The sequence below is a fragment of the Dasypus novemcinctus genome, chromosome X, assembly GCF_030445035.2.
Source record: "Dasypus novemcinctus isolate mDasNov1 chromosome X, mDasNov1.1.hap2, whole genome shotgun sequence".
NCBI classification, from domain to species: Eukaryota; Metazoa; Chordata; class Mammalia; order Cingulata; family Dasypodidae; genus Dasypus; species Dasypus novemcinctus.
The window spans coordinates 55,530,395-55,550,105 of NC_080704.1; the positions used below are offsets into that span (position 1 = coordinate 55,530,395).

At 47.2% G+C, this 19,711-nt stretch overlaps 1 protein-coding gene and 1 pseudogene across 1 annotated transcript; both read right to left on the bottom strand.

Moving 5' to 3' along the window:
• LOC101424284 (glutamine synthetase-like) overlaps positions 1-19,711 on the bottom strand; it is a 416,428-nt pseudogene that overhangs the window by 372,755 nt on the left and 23,962 nt on the right.
• On the bottom strand, positions 569-19,548 carry ELK1 (ETS transcription factor ELK1). Its single transcript, XM_058291671.1, has 6 exons — positions 19,352-19,548; positions 11,071-11,344; positions 8,591-9,046; positions 7,475-7,921; positions 6,625-6,726; positions 569-6,539 (listed from the first exon to the last, which is right to left on the bottom strand). Exons 2-6 carry the CDS (start codon positions 11,278-11,280, stop codon positions 6,441-6,443), a joined length of 1,314 nt encoding a protein of 437 aa, XP_058147654.1. The 5' UTR covers positions 11,281-11,344; positions 19,352-19,548; the 3' UTR covers positions 569-6,440.

The window sequence follows — 19,711 nt, forward strand, 5'->3', positions numbered from 1 at the left end:
TACTCAATAAGCCATTTGTTGATTACCTACTGAGTGCCAGATGCTGTTCTAGGCAATGGGCAGTGCAGAGAATGAGACAGACCCTTGAGGAGCTGACATTTTAAAGGAGGGGACATAATAAATGTCACCTCCCTCACGAAGGATTTCTCAACCTACCTTTCTAGTATGGCATCCCTGTCAATTTCAAGCCCAGTGGTTATCAAATCTTAGTGTGCCTCAGAATCTAGAGGGCTACTTGAAACAGCTTGCTGGGCCCCACTCCAAAGTTTCTAATTCAGTCAGTCTGGACTCGGATTTAGGAGTGTGCATTTCTAAAAAGCTTCCAGGTGATACTGATACTGCTGGTCCAGGGGCCACATTAGTGAAGGCCTGTTCTCTTTCTTTCTTTTTCTTTATATGGATTTCATCTTCAGAAAACAATTCTATGTGCTCTTTATTTTACCGTTAATAATTAATTCCTCCTCAGCCCATTTTCCCGCAGGTAAAAGTGAACTCCACAAACCTGCCATTTTCCTTTTTTTTTTTTTTTTAATAAGTAAAGTCTAATGAGTGAAACTCCAGAGCCTGCTTTGAAAACGAGAATCTTTAATTAGCAAGTTGTCTAAGCAAGGTATGGAGGCAGTGTCTCACTTCCCCTGCATTCATGGAGGAAGAAATACCATCCCGCCAATTAAAATGGGATAAAAGAATGTGAAATGGTTAGGTATTAAAGCAGAAATTCCGCAAGAATATCAGTCTTGTTTTATGGGCAGTAAGATGCATGTTGATGCATGCCGTCTGTTATGGATGTACTTTGTTCTCAAATAATTTAAGCCTGCCTTTGAAACTGATTTCAACAAAGTGGTCTTGTTAAGATTCTAAGACTTCAGACATCAGTGCTGTGTTGCCCTATGAAAACAAACTCCCAGAGAAACCTGTAATTCTGGTTGGCTGCTTTATTTAATCACCTGTTGCCCTGGTAATAAAGTTATAATCAATATTCTCTTTGTTCCTAAATGGCATAAATACTCACAAGGATTCCCTGCTGAAGAGGATTGCTGGCACTTTCATCTTCTCCCAAACAAGTTCAGGCAATAAAATGACTCTGCAGATTCCTTACTTCAACAAAGAGTGAGTCTTGTCTCATTTAATGACTGACTGCCTCACTACCTGTTATTATATATTTATGTTTTTTATCTGTCTCTCTTACTGAAATATCAGCTCCAGGAGGGCAGAGATTTCGTCTCAAATGTTGACTGCTGTTTCTGCAGGGCCTAGATTGTCATAAGCATAAAGTAGATAATATCTGCTGAGTGCATAAACATTAATAAATGAAAGAAACAAATATGACTTCAGCGCTTCTGGCAACTACCAAGGAACAGCTTGGTGTGGATGCCATCATGGGTAAGTAGTATTTCCAGTCCTGGGATTAGATTAGTTTCCCTAGAGAAGGCTTCTGTATATGTGCTCCCGAAGTGAGCACTAGAGAGGGCTTTTGGGAAGAGAAAAGGGAACCTGAGGCAAAGCCTTGGGGAAGCCCCACATTTCAAGTTCTGGAGAACTAGAAGAAGCCAGCCCAGGGGGCTGAGAAGGAAGAGGACAAACATAAGAGGGTTTTCTCCTAGGTCTGGCACATCCAATCAGTGGTCTCATACACTGTCTCATTCAGTTTCAGTAACTCATTTTTTTTTACATATATGAAGACATTCTAGATTTACAGCTTCTAGTATCATCTTTTACAAATAGGCTTACATACATACTCAATTACACAGGCTCTCAGACATGCTCTGTCACTCGGGGAATCATTTTCTGTCACCGATTCACAATCTTACCACAGTCTCCCACACACAATCATAATATCTCATTATCCTGTTTCATTCAGTCAATCTCACCAACATTTTCTCTCACCAGTTTCTCACATACATGCAATCACAGTCACGCTGTCCTGTTTGTTTTCTCAGGCACACAAATAGTCACTGACTTAGTCACCACTATAGTCTCTCATAAAGTTTCTTATGTACATAGGCAAAAATCACCACTTCTCATACCTTCACTGAAGCCACTTCTTCACATACCTCTAGACCCTGATTATAGCCTCTACCAGTCATCTATGAAGTTTCACACACATACGTAATCACATAGTATCTTAGACACTGTATCAGTCACCTAGTATCACATTTCTTCTCAATCAGTTTCCAACATGCCCAGTCCTTGGTTTGCAGGTTTTCTTTTTAGGAGGTACTGGGGATTGAACCCAGGACTTCGTACATGGGAAGCAGGCACTCAAACCATGGAGCTACACCCACTCTCCTACAGCCTTTTCTAAAGTCCTTGTGAAGACTTTGACATATACCCATACGATCTGTTACTCAGATATTCAGACCCATTCAGTCTCATGCTCACTTTCCCTCACTCAGCCTCTGATATATGTGGTCACCAATTCAGAACCACTATTAGTCTCTCAGTAACAGTTTCACACATATGATCGGTCTCTCATCCTGTTCTCAATCATTCACACCATCATTTTCTTTATACAGTTGGCTTATGGTGTACAAACGTGCACAATTACAGTCTCAACTGTAATTTCAACCACATACTTGGTCCCATTCGTTTTCTCATAAACATAGTCACTAATTTAGAATCACTTTTAAAGCCTTGTGAAGTTTCATTCACATATACAATCACAGCCCCTGACCTTATACCACGTCTCACTCATTTTCTCTCACATATTTTTTTCTTACATACAAATGCAATCCACGATTTAGAGCTTCATTGACAGTCTCTCATAATCAGTCTCACATTCATCCACAATCAGTCCCACAGTTTCAGCCACCTATTTGGTTTCTCAGTCATTTTTTTCCCCCTCAAAGTCATCTTCATATACTTAAATTTGATCTGCAGTTACAACTACAGTCTATCCCAATAGGTTCCAAACACCCACATACAATTCCAGTCTTTGACACTCTCTGTCATCCAGTCAGTCACAGGTCATTTGTTGTGTTGGCTTCTACTGTACATAGTCATTGATTTACAATTGCTATTATGGTAACTCACTTAACAGTTTCATACACATGACTACACAAATTTTCTCTCTCAGTTTCATAACTGTCCCACTCACACTAACAGTCTCCTAAGTGTTTTCAGCCATTCATGGAGTCCCTAATCATTTTCTGTTTCCTACATAGTTACTGACTTATAGTCATTAGTACAATCTGTCATGAAGTTTCTCTCACACCCTCAATGGCATGGTCTCCCAGTGTCTCATTCACTCAGTTTCACTTTCTCAGTTTTTCATATAGTCCCCGATCTAGTCTCTTCCGTAATGTTTCATACACTCACAGTCTCAGTCACTCATTTTCTCTCACTCAGTTTCTCACACACACATGCTGTGACAGTTTGAAGTTTTGTGACTCCCAGAAAAGATTATGTTTTTTGAACTAATCCATTCCTGTGGGTGTGGGACCCTTTGATTGCATTAGACTTAGTTAAGGGACCCCCCTCCCTGAGATGGCTCCCTTGTCTGTCAGCTCATTATCTGCTTGTTGTGTCTGCTCATCTTTAGGAGGCATGGAACTGAACCCAGAACCTCCCATGTGGGAGGCAAGCACCCAACTGCTTGAGCCACATCTCCCTCAGGGACCTTTTTGTTAGATCGCTTTAGGGCCTTTGATTGGACTATGTCAGTGTTCAGGTGCGACTCAGGCTGGGTCTCTGCCCTCTTGCTGGGGTCTTATACAAACTGAGAACTGGAAGCAGAAATACACAGAGAAAGACAGCTGCCATTTTTATCCTGCCATGTGAGAGAGGACTAGAGAATCCCCGAGAGGCTGAGAGGCTAGAGGCTGGAATCAGTGGAACCAGAGGCACAAAAAGAGGCCCCTGAGAGGCAAATCCCATGGAGCAGCTCGAAGCTGACAGAGAAAAAGGCCTGGAGGAGAAGGCAGAGACCCAGGTGGAGAGCTGCCATTTTGCCTTGCCACAGGGCAAGAGTCCAGGATCTGCCAGCAGCCAACGTTTGGTGAGAAAGCATCTCTGATGATGCCTTGATTTGGAAACTTTTGCAGCCTCAGAACTTTGGCTTTTACCCTAATAAATTCCCTTTATAAAAGCTAACCCATTTCTTATATTTTGCATTGGCAGTCTTAGCAAACTGTAACACATACACACACAGTCACTGACTTCTGGTTGCCAGTTTCTCATGAACAGTTCTTTTCTTTCACTCAGACACAATTATGTGGTCTTTCATACCTTTTCAGTCACTCATTTTCTCGAACACTCTCATATATACACTCACTAGCTTGTAAGAGTAACTGTAAATCAATTTGCCTCTCATCTCTCAGTTTCACACACATACACACACAATTACAGTCTCATACTCTCCCAGTCCCAGTCATTTTTTCCTCAGTTTCTCAAATATACAATCTTTATTACAGTCTCTCATAAACAGTTTTTATACATACAATCACACATTCTCTTATCTTGTGTCTCAGTCAGCTATTTGGCCTCATGTCATTTTTTCCTCATACTTCTCACAGATCCACTCCTGTTACTTTAGTTGACATAGCCTTGGATGAACAGTTGCACACACATTTCATTTCTCAAACACTAAGCCACCTTCTTACATACAGTGAGGTTTCCTACCTACACACCGTCTCTGACAATCACTACCACAGCTTTATGCTCACAGTCTCTCATAGGTTGTTTCAGTTTTGCAGTCTGTCTTGCTCACTATTGGCTTCTCAAACAGCCACTGATGGTGCAGTCCCTACTACCTTCTCAGAAACATTATTTCACACATATCACCATTTTATTTCACGGTGTCTAAATCACTCAGTCTTACAGTGATAGTCTGACACACAACCACAGTTTCCCACATAGACACAAAGTCAGAAGCTTGGGGTCACAGCTTCTATGCTCTTGTACACGGTTTCACACTTATATACACACAACCACAGCTTTCTGTAGTTTCTCTCTCACACACGCATTTGCCAATTTGTATCTCTACTACTGCTTTTGACACATACACCACAAGCTGTTTCTCTTACAATTAATCTCTGCCTCACATCGTCACTGCCTTTCACACAAAGCCATGCCTATCATCAGTTAGTTCTGATGACATCAGGGGAAAAAAATGCCAGCAGCCTCTAGCATCACCTTTAAAAATATATATTTACAGGAACAATTACCCATTCTCTGGGACTCTTAGAAAAAAAAAATCCATTTTGGGGAAGTAAAACAAACGGTGGAGACAGGTGTAGCACCGTCCCCCAAATCACCAACCCCCAGGTCCCCAGGCCTGGGCTGGGCCATTGCTGATAGGTGAGCCCAAGAGTCTTTGAACCCATCCTCTCTAGCCTGGAATTGAGACAGGACAGGCTTTATGTCCCCCATTCCTCCCTCCCAACTCCAGGGCCACTTAAAGGGTCCTTCGTACCCGCCTGCAGGAAATTGGGGGGCTGGGAGGGAGGGAGCTGAAAATACATGTTTGGTATCAAAAATAAACACTTGGGGGTGGCAGGAAGATTCCCCCTAAACCCCTTCCTTCCCACCCACCCCCATCTCAGATACAGGAAGAGATGCCCCCCTCTCCCCTATTGAAAAGTCCTGTTTAAAAATAGATTATACTATCAAAATGGCAGGGGGTAGAGGGACAGGGAGACCTGGAGTACTGGCTGGAGGGGTCCCCCAGACGGGAACCACCCCCCAAAAAAACCCTCCATTGGGAGGTAACAGGCAGGACCCCAGGGAGTTTGGCAGACAAAGGAATGGCTTCTCAGGGAGGAGAAGAGGAAAGGGGGCATTCCTCCCTGGTCAGAAAATTGGTTGAGAAAAGGACAAACTGTCTGAAAGAAAGGTTGGGGAGGTGGAAATTCCTATTCCAAGGGGGTGATTCTTCCTTGGCCAGGTCTCCCAAACCGTAAAATGGTGCAAATTCTTCCTGGACCCTTGGGTGTGTCCAGGAATAGTAAAATAAAACAAGCTAGCTTTCTACCCACACCCCAAAATGGAGAAAGGGCCACCTCCTCTCCCCAAGGGCTGGCTGAAAAATAAATAAAGAAAAGTCCTCCTCATGCCAGACCCCGAGTGTCTTGTCTTGGGGGAAAAATGTGGAAATGGGGGAAATGTCCTCACCACCACCCCCAAAAGGGATGGGCCAGGCTCTTCCCAGTGGCCTTCAAAAAATAAATAAATAAACCGCCCCTACGGCAAAAGTAGGGGATGTGTAAGGTCGGCCACTGGGGAACTGACGAGGAAGAACAAAGTTGGCGTTTTTCTGTGTGTGTGGGCAGGGGGTGGGGGGGATTATCGAGAGATCCTTCTTCCCAAGAATCCCCACCCCATCACAACCAGCGCAAGAGTCTGTCAGTTGAACTGCGTTTCTCCTGGAGACAGCTGGCCACAGAGAAGTCGGGGGGCATGGATGGAGTGACTCCAGCAGGGGGTGGTGGTGGTGGTGGAAGTCATGGCTTCTGGGGCCCTGGGGAGAGCACCACGGGGGTCGAGAGTCCGTCCACGCTGATGGAAGGGATGTGCACCTGGGTGTTGCCACTGGATGGAAACTGGGGGCAGAAATAGTGAGAAGTCACAGATTGGGGCCATACTAGGGTCTCTTACCCTCTCCAAGAGGGGCAACAGGGATCCTACCTGGAAGGAGAGCTTGGCCGGGCTACGGGGTGCGATGGGACTCAGGGTGCTCCAGAAGTGAATGCTGGGGGGCAGTGCGCTGGGTGTCAGCAGCACCGGGGTCTGTGGGGAAGGGATGGTTGGAGCTCAAGTGAGCAGAGGGCAGGTGTGGGAAGAGAAGCAGAAGGAACTTTGTTCTGGCTGCACTACAGATTTCCCATTCAGAATCTCCAGGTTGTACCTCAAAACTACACAGGCTTAGGCCATAACTATTAAGGCCACGCCCGTAGGCATCTCTCAGACTTTACACAGAACTCCCAAGAGCCTATCAGCTATCACCCCAGCATTTCCTGAGACCTCATCGGGCAAGACCACCCACAAGATCACGTCCACTTGCCATTCTCAAACCTCACAAGTCAGGAGCCCAACAGCTCAGGCTCAACCTCCAACTCTTAAGCCCTAACCATATACCTCACAGGAAATCTCCCACTAAGTAAATCCCAGATCAAAAAACCCCACTAAAGCTCCATGAGCCATGCCCCAACCCACAAGCAGTTTCCACCTAAGGCCTCACACCCCTCAGTAGTCCCTGCCCACAAAATCCCCTAGACCTGCTTTTCATTTGGACAGCCAATCTCTCCCTGCCCGGCACTGGAGTCTCACGTGCCCTCAACTAATCAATCAATCAAGTCCCAGCCCTGGGGCCTCAGCTCAGCCAATCACACTCAGCGGCTCCACCCTCCAGCGGGCCGCGCTGCGCCCAGCGACAACCATTGACACCCTCACTTTCAGCCTAACTCCTCCCAGCTGTCCATCGCGCGCCAATCCCACCTGTCTTGGACTTCTGTCCCGCCCCTCCGCAGACACTCACCAACGTATGTGTCGGAAGCAGGGAGGGCGTCAGCGCTGGCCCCGGGGCCTGCAGGCCAGAGCCGGCTCCTGATCCTGGCGTCCTTTCGGGTCCCGACCCAACCAGCAGGCTGGGGCTGAGCGGAAGCTCCAGGTCCCGGGGCTTCCGACCCTTCTGTGGCTGGGCAATCTCTGTGCTGGAAGCTGTGGAGGCCGCTAGGCCCGCCGCCTGCGTTGTCGTCTCCATAACGACCGGGGCCAGCCGGGCCGGGCCACCCTCCGCGGGAGGGATTTCCGGCCCAGCCTTAGCGGCTTCCGGCACAAACCCCGCCTCCCCACCAGCTGCTGCTTCTAATTCTTCCTTGGGACCATCCACTTTCACTTCTGGGGGCAGTGGGCGGCCCGGCCCGGGCTCCATACTCAGCTCTTCCGATTTCGGGTTCGGGGCCTCGGGCGGGGTCAGGATGACCTGGGAGAGGAGCGGGTGTAGAGGTAGAGGGGGCGCGTAAGGGCTCCTGGGGTAGCGAGGCTTTCCCCTGTGGGCCAGCTAATGATTTCCCTCGGAAGACTGGGTTTAGGACTGCTGGGCTTTGGACTACGGGCAAGACTGCATATCCCAGGGAAGCGGGGCTTCCTCTGGGGCAGATCCTCCCACTGGGGGCAGACCATCTGGGGAGAGACAACCTGATGGGCAGCTGGAGCTGCCCCAGTTGAGTGGGGAGGGGGCTCTCCCACGGATATCTCCCTCATTCATTAAAACAGTGGTTCTGAAAACCTTGCGCTAAGGACCAGCATTAGATGAATCTGGAAACTTTCGCGCTTCTCCCCAGTACCACAAACTCTGGAGGTGTGAGTCTGGCCATTTGTGTCTTAACTGTCATCTAGGTGATTCTATGTGAGAACCAGTGCATTAAACAAATACTTTCAGGACACCTACTATATGCCAGGTAACTACTAATTGTAGTACATTTGATGTCCCTCTTCCTCCTTCTCAGGACTTCCATAGGTCTCCTCTCCGTGGAACCCCCATGTCCCTCCTCCCACCCCATCTCTTCGAGTAGAACTTCTATGTCTCTTCTCCTACCAGCCCCCCTCCTCACCCCCTGCTCTTACTTAATTTCCATATTGCACTCCTCACCTGCAGAGGCAGGCCGGCCTCCTCTGCTTCCAGGCAGGCCTCCAAAGGGCTTGGACTGGTGTTTCTGCTCCCTGAGGGGGGTGCTGCTGTTCCTGCAGGGGCGGTGTTGGGAAGCACTGAAGCAGGCCGAGGATGGGGGGGTGGCTGAGGTGGGGGCTGTGGCTGCAGGGACTGGATGGTGAAGGTGGAATAGAGGCCTGAGCGCATGTACTCATTCCGGCTGCTGCGCGCCAAGCCGCCTGGGCCTGCCATTCCTGTGCCCTTGGGTGTGCCTGGCTTCCCTGAGGTGGTGTCCCCAGGGGTGGTGTGTATAGCAGCAGGGGCCACATTTGCCAGAGCGGAGGCAACAGGCACCTCGGGCTGTGGTGGGCAGTCCTCAGTGGAGCACCCTGCGACTTCGGGGTAGGACACAAACTTGTAGACGAACTTCTGGCCGCTCACCTTGCGGATGATGTTCTGGAGAGGGAGGAGACAGGATAGAAGGCCTCAGAGGAAAGAGGCAGGGTGGACGGAAGTTGTGGGTGGGAGAGGAGGGGATGGAGGGGTGTGTCCCTTCTTCTAGTGTCCTTCTTCACACTTGCCCCTTTCCTGTCTTTTAACATAAGACACTGTCCCTCTTCTTGTATGCCTCCCCACATGTTCCCCCTCCCAGCCCATTTCGCATCAGCCATCTCTTTCTCGATTTTTGGACTCCTTCCTTCTCCTCCCTCAGTCTCCACCCCCATACTAGTATCTCTCTCTTTCTCCCCCTTACCCAGATTCCCCTCTCTGTTACCCCTCCCCAGTCTCTCCTCCCCCTCTATTCTCCCCTCCACAATTCTTTCTTTAGTCTACTGTCTTTTTCTCTCTTTCCTGGCTTCTTCCCATCCCATCTTGCTTCACATCTCCCTGTTACTCTTCATTTCCACCTGTCTGACTGCCCCCCACCCCTCCACCTCGGATACACACACACAGGCTCCTCTCCACAATGGGGCCCATCTGGGTGAGTTGGGGTAGGATTAGGTGCTCCTTCTGGCCCTAAGAACCAGGGGTGTCTGTGGACCGACAGGGTCAGGCTTTGGGGGTCCCTGTCAGGGCACAGTCTTGGAGACTAGCTAATGCAATAAGACAAGAAAATGAAATAACAGATATAAATGTTGGAAGAGACTAAAGTGATGGAGAAGAAAAGAGTGGTGAATTATTATTTATATAGAGGATTATTTAAAGCGAAGTGAAAAAGGGTGAGATCATGCTAGAGGACAGGATGAGGAGGCCTCATTATTAATACTGCTGTGGAGGTTTTTGCTAAAGCAGTAAGAAAATGAATTAACTGAGAGTAAAAGTAAGAACATTAAAATACTGGCATAAATATTGGGGGGGATCTTAAAGCTGACTTGAGTGGGTCATAGAGCATGTTTGGAGTATTTCAGGAAGTTCTGGAAGGTCTTAGGGCTGCTCTGATGGTCCCCGAGGACAGGGTGAGGTAGTAGCCTCATTATTAATAGTTTTGGAGGTTTGAGCTTAAGGAATAAAATATGAAAACAGAATAAATGCTATAAACTCTAATGGAGAGCAGCACAGGTCAAGGGCTGTTATGGGGGGCAAGAATAGCCTGGGGGGGCATTGGGCCACTCTGGGGGGTGTCTTAATACTAGTCAGGTGTGTCACAGGGCGGGTTTGTGTTTCTCAGAAGAGGAATGTAAAGGGATATGAATATTGTTTGGGAGGTTTCAGTTAAGGAAATAAAATGAAATAACATAAATATGGGGATGGTGGTGGTGGAATCTAGTGCTGGTTTGAGGGTCTGAGACGACAGGATGAGGGATATTTAAAATTTAGGAACAGGAATAAGATGATAAAGTCAAATAATTGATATAAATATTGGGGTGGAGCACTACTGCTCTGGGGATCCAGGATGGGGTGTGCAGCTGGCATGATACATATTATTTTGGAAGTTTTAGCGAAAGGCATAAGTGAGGAAAATGAAATTAATTGATAAAAATGTTGGGGGTTCCAGAGTTTGGGGTGAGGAAAAGGTCAGTCTGCAATTGTCATGGAGGTTTTGATTTCAGGCATAAGATAAGAATATGAAAGAACTTGGGGAGTCCAGTACTGTTGCAGGGTTTCCAGAGGACAGAATGAGGAAGGCTCATTTTAATTAGCGCTTTCAAAGTTTTGGCCAGAGGAAGCAGGCAAGCAAATTAGGTGTTGTGTGGGATGTGGCAGGACAGCATTGTTCTGGGGATCTCAGAGGATAGGGTGAGCAGGGGTCAGTATTCACACTGCCATGAACAGGTTAGCCAAAGCAGTAAGTCCAAGAGATAAAAATAACTGCTGTAACTATTCAGGGACCCGACTGGTCTGAGGGTGCCAGAGGATAGGGTAAGAAGGGGCAATTTTTAATGTTGTTTTCAAAGTCATGGCTACAGCACTGAAGACAAGAAAATGAAATAACTGCTATCAACGCTGGGGGTTCCTGGCACTGGTAGCAGAGGCCTTACCTTGTCGTAGTAGTACCGCAAAGCCCGGCTGAGCTTATCGTAATTCATGTTGGTCTTGTTCTTGCGCAGCCCCCACAGCCGGGCCACCTCCTCTGCGTCCACCAGCTTGAACTCACCACCATCCCGTGAGGTCCAGGAGATGATATGGCCATTGCCTTGCTCTCTCAGCAGCTGCAGCAGAAACTGCCACAGCGTCACAGAGGGGTCCATCGCTGGGGAAGCACTCACGCCATTCCAGTGGTACCTGGAGGGCAGACAGCTCAGAGCAGAGAGGCTGTGGACACAGGAGAGGGCAGAGGTCAGCAGGGGGAGGACTCCTTTCTTGTCTTCTTGCCTTCACCTCAGTCCCCAAACCTCGCCACTGTTCCCTGAGCAGCCTCAGACTAAGTTCTAAGCTCATTGGCCTGGCTTTGGATGAGCGCTGTAATGGGATGAGCCTTTGGGGACCCTGGGATGGTATGAATATATTTTGCAGGTGGGGCAAATGTGAATTTTTGCTCACATCCTGATCTCCGGAACCTGTGAATATGTTACATTACATGGCAAAAGGACCTTTGTAGATGGCATTAAGACTACAGACTTTTGGATAGGGAGACTATCTTGGATTGCTGGGTCTAATTAATCATATGAGCTCTACAAAAGTGGAAGAGGGAGGCAAAAGGTAGCTCAGAGAAGAGGCAGGAGAGGTTCAAAGCATGAGGGGGGCTTGACCTACCATTGCTGGCTTTGAAGATGGAGGAAGGCGGCTGTGAGCCAAGGATTGAGGGCGGCCTGTTAAAGTTGGGAATGGCCCTCAGCAGACATTCAGTAAGGAAACAGGGACCTCAGTCCTATGACTGCAAGGAACTAAACTGTGTCAACAACTTGAATGAGCAGGAAATGGATTCTCCCCTAGAGTATCCAGAAAGGAAGGCAGCCCTGCTGACACCCTGATTTTAGCCCAGTGAGGCTTGTGTCTGACTTCTGACCTACAGAACTGGAAGATAATATATTTGTGTTGTTTTAGGCAATTAAGTTTGTGATGTTACCAAAGAAATAGGTACCTAATACAGTCCCTCTCACCTCACCTGACCTCTGTCATTTTCTCTTCTACTATAACAGTTTCAAAATTTTCAGGAGGTTTCTTTTGTCAGGCCCAAGCAAAGGCTGGTCACTCCATCTGGGGCTCCCTTCCTCTACCTAACCGTCTTCCTCACCTTTCAAGTGTCAGCTCAGTGGTCCTTTCCTGTAGGAAGCCTTTCTGGAACTGAATATCTGTTCTCTTCCATCCCTCTACCCCCCACTCCTTCGACCAGTTACTGTTTCTATATGTTCTTCTACTTGATAATAACAGTAGCAGCGACAACAAACATTTATTGTATAAAGATACATGCCAGGCACTGCTCTCAGCAGAAAAGCAAAATAGTATACTGGATGATCGCCCAGCCTTGGGAGCTAGACGGCCAGGGTTCAATTCCTGGTTCTGCCACTTAATAGTTGTGTGACCCTAGGAATATTCTGTTTTTAACTTTAAACTTTTTATTTTGAAATAATTTCAAGCTTACAGGACATTTGCAAAAATATTACAAAACCCATACAGAGAACTCCAATCTGCCCCCGTTCAGATTTCCAAATCCACCCATTCTAGGCATATTCTTTAACCTCTTTGTATCTCAATTTTCTCATCTGTAAAATAGGGGTAGATAACATTCTCATCTGTAAAATAGACACAATAATATACCTAGTTTATAGGGTGATTGTGTGGCTTAAATATAATATGCCTGGACAGCCAGCATCCATGTGGAATCTGAGCCTCCTCTTGACATAGAGGTGCAATGGACACAACCAATCCAATGTCCACATAGAAGAGGTGGCATTGGATTGGGAAAAGTGGACATGGTGGACGATGGGTATGGGGAACGGCAGGAAGAGATGAGAGGTGGGGGCGTATTTGGGACGTGGAGCTGCCCTGGATGGCGCCTCGGGGGTAATCACCGGACATCGTGGATCCTCACAGGGCCCACTGGATGGAATGGGGGAGAGTATGGGCCATGATGTGGACCATTGTATATGAGGTGCAGAGGTGCCCAAAGATGTACTTACCAAATCCAATGGATGTGTCATGATGATGGGAACGAGTGTTGTTGGGGGGGGGAGAGGGGGGGTGGGGGGGTGGGGTTGAATGGGACCTCACATATATATTTTTAATGTAATATTATTACAAAGTCAATAAAAAATAAATAAAAAAAAAAAAACAAATTAAACAGAACACAATATAAAAAAAAAATATATAATATGCCTGGGGTATGGTAAGTTCTAAAGAAATAATAGCTACTCACTTGTTCATAATTCCTGATCCGCTATCCCATAATTTAAAAAGCTCTAAAAACAAAAAAGCTTCTTTGTGACTCTTTTGACAGGTAAAACCCAATGTAAAATGACACAAGGCCCTTCCTTTCTGGTCTTTACTAACTCTTAATGAGCGTGAATATTCATACATTTCACTGCAGAAATATGAATGTGGTTGACTACAGAGCCTATCAAGGCTGTTATGTAACATATTGTATATGCACCATGTTACCTTTCTAAAATCCCCCAAATTCTAAATTCTGAAACATACCTGGCACTGAGGGTTTTAGATACAGGAATATAGACCTGTACTGTTAATTTTATAGATAATGACTTATTTATCCCTCACCAGAACTTTGATGAGTAGGCAGTCTATTATCATTAATTTATAGATGAGGAAGCTAAGGCACAAAGTATCTAAATGACTTGCACAGGGTCATACAGCTATAAAACGGCAGGGCCAGGATTTGCACCTAGGTTGTCAGCTTCCGGGTGTCAAAAGCCCTTAACCATTAGACTAAACTGCCCCCTTGCCAATGACTGCCTTCTCTCAGCATGTCCCACAGAGAACAGGATCCCTCCCTGCAACCCCCATCCCTGCTCTCTTTCCTGAGAGCAAACAGGAAATAAACACGCGTTTCCTTTTCCAGAGGGATATGAGCTTTCATCCATCAACTGTTCACCTGGCTGGGATGACTGGGTTAAGAATAAAATCTTTCCAAATCAGCCAGTTTCAAAGAACCTCCCTCTATTATTTACAACTTGATTCTTTAATCTCTCATGAAATATACAGTACGATCCTCTTATGACCGGTTTGTTTTGAAATTCATTGAGCAGACACAGCTTTAGGCAATTATACAAGTCACAAAGCCATGAACAGTAGTGTCCAGATTGGAGAGTCTTGTCATTAGAGACCCCATTTGAGCTTATTTTAAAGCCCACTTGGTTCAGAGGCCCCAAGGGTTCAGTGTGACTCCTGGTGGCCAAGAAAGGCAATTTCACCAGTTCCTCCTCGGGCTGCCAACAGAACCTATCAGTTAAGTGAAATCTGATGGTACGTTTCAAGCCTCAATAGCATACAGGGTATTGAATTTGGTTTATTATCCCATCTTTCACCTTGACTTCTAATAAGAATCCTAGTAATATACCTTACTCAAATGTGTTGACTTCTACTCATTGCACTCACTGAGCAAGCATTTATTGAGTGCCTACTGTGGGCCAAGTGCTGGGGATACAGGTATGAAGAAAACAAGACAAAAATCCCAGCTCTAGTGGAATTTACACATTAGTGGGGGAAGACAGACGAGAAACGAGATAAACAAGTGAAGAGTATGTCAGATGGTGATAAGAGGTATGGAGAAAAATAAAGCCAGAAGGAGTTGCTATTTTTAAAAAGGTAGTCAGGCTTGTACACTTAAAAATGGTTCAAATGGGAAATGTTGTGTTTTTTATATATGTTATCACAATAACCATTATTTTTCAAATTATAAACTGGGTAGCCAGGGCAGGGTAGTCACCGATGAGGGAACATTTCAGTAAAGCCCTGAAAAAGGTGATGGAGTATGGCTTGGGAACATCTGGGGGGAAAAGCAATCCAGACAGAGGGAACAGTCACTGTAAGCAGCCCTGAGGCTAGTGAGTGCCTGACATGTTACAGGGAAAGAGAGGAGTTCAGTGTGGTTGGAGTGGGGTAGGGAAGTCAAAAGCAGTAGGAGATGAGAACAGAGAGGTAACAGGGATCAGACTGAGGAAGGCTTTTTTGGGCATTGTAAGGACTTTGGCTTTTACTCTGAGTGAGAAAGGCGCCAGGAGAGGGTTGAGAACAGAGGGGTGACATGCTGTGACTTGGAGCCTGGCTGGTGTAAGGAGAACAGACTGCAGGGGCTGAAGAGGCTACTGCAATACTCCAAGTGAGAGATGATGGATGGTGGTAGCAGCAGAATTAGTGAGAAGTGGCTGAGTTTTGGATAAAATCTGAAGAGAGAGCCAGCAGGATTTGCTGACATGCCATGGTAGGTGAGAGAGAGACTTCACTTGCAAGGGTGGAGATGTGATCAATTGAGATAGGGAAAACTGGGGGAGAGCAGGCTGTAGCGGAGGAGATAAGGAGGCGAATTTTGGAGATGGTCAGTTTCAGAGGCCTGTTAGACATCTCCGGATCTGCTATGAATAATAATATTAATTAAAAAAAATAGCAACCAGTCACAGCTTGTAGCTATGCATTACACACTGTTTTAATAATTTTCCTCGTTTAATCTTCAAACGAACACTATAGGGTGGGTATTATTAGTATTCTCCCCACTTTTCAGATGAGACCGTGGAGGCACAGAGAAGTTAAGTCACTTGCCCAAGGTCACACAGCTAGAAGCTGGCAGAGCTGGGACTCAAACCCAGGTAGTTTGGCTCTAATTAGCGATCCTAACCGCCTTATAACACTGGCTCTTTCTGAAGAGAACCATAGAAAGGTTAAGATGTTAAAGAGTAATTGGGATGCCTTCCCTGAGGAGGTGACAGTGAACAGACACCTGAAGGAGAAGCAGTAGCAAAGCCATGTCAATGTCTGTAGGAAGGGTGTTTCAGGCAGACGGAATATATGTACAAAGGCTCTGAGGGGGACACAAGCTTGGCATGCTACATTGTGGTCACCCTTACCTCTTCACAGTTCCCCTAACGCACCAGGAGAATTCCCACCTCTGAGGATATGCATGTGCTGGTCTCCCTGCCAGGGTGTCCTTTCCCCATCCTGTACCTGATGAAACCCTTTATTACACGATCATCCAGTTCTGCCCTCTCCCTAGGTAGAATTCATTCTTCCCCTGCATGATCCAATATGCTGAATAACCTGTCTGCCCTTGCAAATCTACTCTCTCCGGATTGTCAGCGTCATACTCCTCTGTCCTGTTCTAGTTGTGTGACCTTGAACAGCTTACTTAAATCTCTGTGTTTCCTCATCTGTAAAATGGGAATCTCTTCCTCTCAAAAATGCCATTATCTCAAAGGGTTTTGTGAGGATTAAATGTGTCAAGGGTTTAGATCAGTAAATCCTTGTAAGGACTTAGAAAAGTATACATAAAGGACTTAGAAAAGCATCTCTGGCACATGGCAGATACTCAACAAATGTTAGCTATTGGCTAGTATGTCAACCTTCTCCCTCTCAAAACACATCCCCTCTGCCCCTTCCCCTGCCTGTACCATCTGGCTTCCATCACCTCTCTGACCTCACCTCCTACCCTTCTCTCCCCTGCTCACTCTACTCCATCTGTACTGGCCTCCTTTATGTTCCTTGAACATGCCAGGCACTAGGCAACCTCAGGGCCTCTGCCCTGGCTGTTCCCTCTGCCTTGTGCACTCTTCCCCTAGATATTATGGCACCCTCCCTCACCTTCTAATTCAGGTCTTAATTCAAAAGTCACCTTTCAAGTGAGGCTGCCCCGGCCACCCTTAGATTTTCAAACACCCCAATACTCAATGTATACCTTCCCTTCTTCACATAGCACTTCTCTAAAATACTATCTAGTCTTACTTATTGTTGTATTTATATAGGCTCTCTCCTCTACTAATTGTCTGCTGCACAGGGGCAGAGATTTCTGCCTGTTTTGTTCCCTCCCATATTCTTGGCACCTTCTAGAAGAGTGCCTGGTACTCAGTAACTGTTGAATGAATAGTCCCAGCTAATTAGATTCTTAACTAGCTCTTATGTCCCCTCTTCATTGCCATCTATCTCCCACCCTGCTTTGTCTGAAATTATTTTTCCATTCATTCATGCAATACAGTCTTAACGGGCACCAGCTGTATATCAGGTACATTTTTAGGTGCTGGAGACACAGCAGTGAATAAGCAGGCAAAAACTGTAAGTTCTCATGGGACTCCCATTCTAATGGGGAGAGACAGACAAAAAACACAGTGAACTGGTAAACAGTACAGTATGCCAGATAGTGATAAAGGGCAAAGAGACAAAGCAGGGAAGGGGTGTGAGTCCTCCTGGGTGCGTGGGTCCAGGGATCTCTTTTAAAAAGATGGTCAGGGAGGGCCTCCCTGAGAGGCTGACATTTGAACAGAGCCTTGAAAGGAGCCATAGCAGATATCTGGGAGGAGAGTGTTCTTGGCAGAGAGAATAGCCAATGCAAAGGCCCTGAGGCTGGACTGTGCCATGTGTGTTGGAGGACCATGAGGAGGAGGCCAGTGTGGCTGGAGCAGAGTTATGGAGAGGGTGGAGGTGTAGGAGGTCAGGTCGGAGAGATAACTTGTTTTATTTTCATTAACACAGGAATTCTTTAAATACACTGGGGAGGTTTGGGTTCTCATTCTGATTCTCCCATTTTACAAGAGAGTAAACAGGTGCAGAGAGAAGGTGGTTAAACCAGTAACCTAAGGTCATGTAGCTGCTGGGACTAGGGGTGAGTGGGTGCTGGGACAAGGTGTGGAGACAGCTCTGCGGGCAGGGGGAACAGCAAGCATTAAAGCTTGAAGATGGGAATTAATTTGGTTTTTACAGAGTGAGGCTAATGTGGGGTATACAATGAGGTTAGAGAGGGGAGCCTCACAAATTATTCCATTGCCCTGAGGGGCAACCTAACTTGGTACTTACTAGGTGACCTTTGAATAAGGTATTTAACTCCCCCAGGCTTCAGTTTTCTCATCTGTGAAATGGGGATAATAATAGTACCTATCTCATAGAGTTGTGGTGAAGATTAAATGAGTGCACTAATATAAAATACTTTAAAAAAGCATGCCCAGTACATAGTATGTGCTTGATAAATGTTAGCTCCTACTGGCATTAACATTATCAATAATGTGTTCATTTACTGTAGTGAGGCAGAATGTCTTGGTGGTTAAGAGTGTGAGGTGGTGTGTTCTAGAGTAAAAAAGACCTGGGTTCAACAAGCACACAGAATGATCCACTATTATTAAAGGGGGGGGGAAGGGAAGGTCATGGACTGAGCCAGCACAAGGAAAGGAGGGGAAAAAATAAAAGCACTGGATTCAGGGAAGGGTAAGTGTGGGGATGTGTGTGACTGCAAACACACAGGTAGCAGGAAAGCTCCACAAAAGTGGTGGTGGTGGTGTGGGGGCGGTGGACTAAGGTCAGGCACTGGAGGGAACTTGAATTGGAGGGAACTCTGGAACTGGAAGGAAGGGGAGCAGAAAAGCTCCCTGATTGATGCATTACAGTGGAGAGGGAGAACAGCCATTGCACAGACTTGATTAAAAAGAGACAGGCACAAGGCTATGGCCTGGGCTCCTGGAACTGGGGAGATACAAAACACTAGACGGACCCAGAATTAAAAGGATGGGAGAAGCTCACTAAATGACAGTGTACAAAAAGGGGGAAGAGATAGGGCAATGGACTGATTACTGGGGGATGTGACTGATCCATTATAAAATGGGGTGTGTGTGTGTGGGGGGGGGAGGCGGGGAGATAAAGCCATGCACCGATGATCTGGGGGACTGGAGAAGGAAGGAAAACAAATTCGCAGACTATTCAAGAGGGGTGGGGGTACAACGCCGCGGATTAATTCAGTACAAGGAAAAGGAGAGGTGGAACAAACAAGGCCACTGACGGGTTCCCTGAAAGTTGAGGACAGGAGCAATACAAGCACGCAGACTCACCTGCTATAAGAAGGGGTCGGACAAGCCCACAGACTGATCCCCTGTAAGTAGGGGTGGGGGCAAGAATATGGACGGGTCCACTGTAAGTTGGGATGGGGAGAAATTCAAGCACACACACAGACGGATCCATTATAAAACGGAAGGGGGGATTAGGCCACAGTCAGATCCACTACAAGGGGCAAAGGGAGGATACCACGCCACGGGCAGATCCACCAGCCGTGGTGGTACTGGTGGGGAATCGAATACCATCAGGCCACGGGCCAAGCCACATCCCCTGCGCGGGGGCGGGAAGGATATGAGGGGTCACGGACGCGGATCCCCACCCTCCAGACCCGGGGCTCACCTGTGCACAGCGTTGCCGCTGTGGTGGCAGTGTTAAGCAGCTCCGGGGGGCGGGGGCTCCATGCGCGGCCCCACCGCCCCCCAGGCCTGGCTCGGAGGAGGAGGCGGCGGCGGCGGCGGCGGCGGCGGCGGCGGCGGCACCTACAAGCCGCCCCTGCGTTTCCCCACCGCTCACGTGGGCCCATAGAGGCGGAGCCCAGCGTCCCGCCGCTCGCTGGTTGGCCGTAGCCGCACAGAACGAACGTGAGGCTCCGGGAGGTGGGGGTGAGGGGCGGGCCCTAACCCTTAGAGCTAGGCCTTGATTGGCTAGAGGGGAACTGACGGACCGCGGATGGCCGCGGGAGGGTCCGGGGAGGGGGTG

Bases quoted from the DNA above. Each gene is read 5' to 3' on its own strand.
- ELK1 (XM_058291671.1), bottom strand. From the start codon at position 11,280: ATGGACCCCTCTGTGACGCTGTGGCAGTTTCTGCTGCAGCTGCTGAGA. The intron at 9,047-11,070 runs GTAAGGCCTCTG...CTCCCTCTCCAG, and splicing joins TGCGGTACTACTACGACAAG to AACATCATCCGCAAGGTGAG. The intron at 6,727-7,474 runs GTGAGTGTCTGC...CCTTCCCCACAG, and splicing joins TGCTTCCGACACATACGTTG to ACCCCGGTGCTGCTGACACC.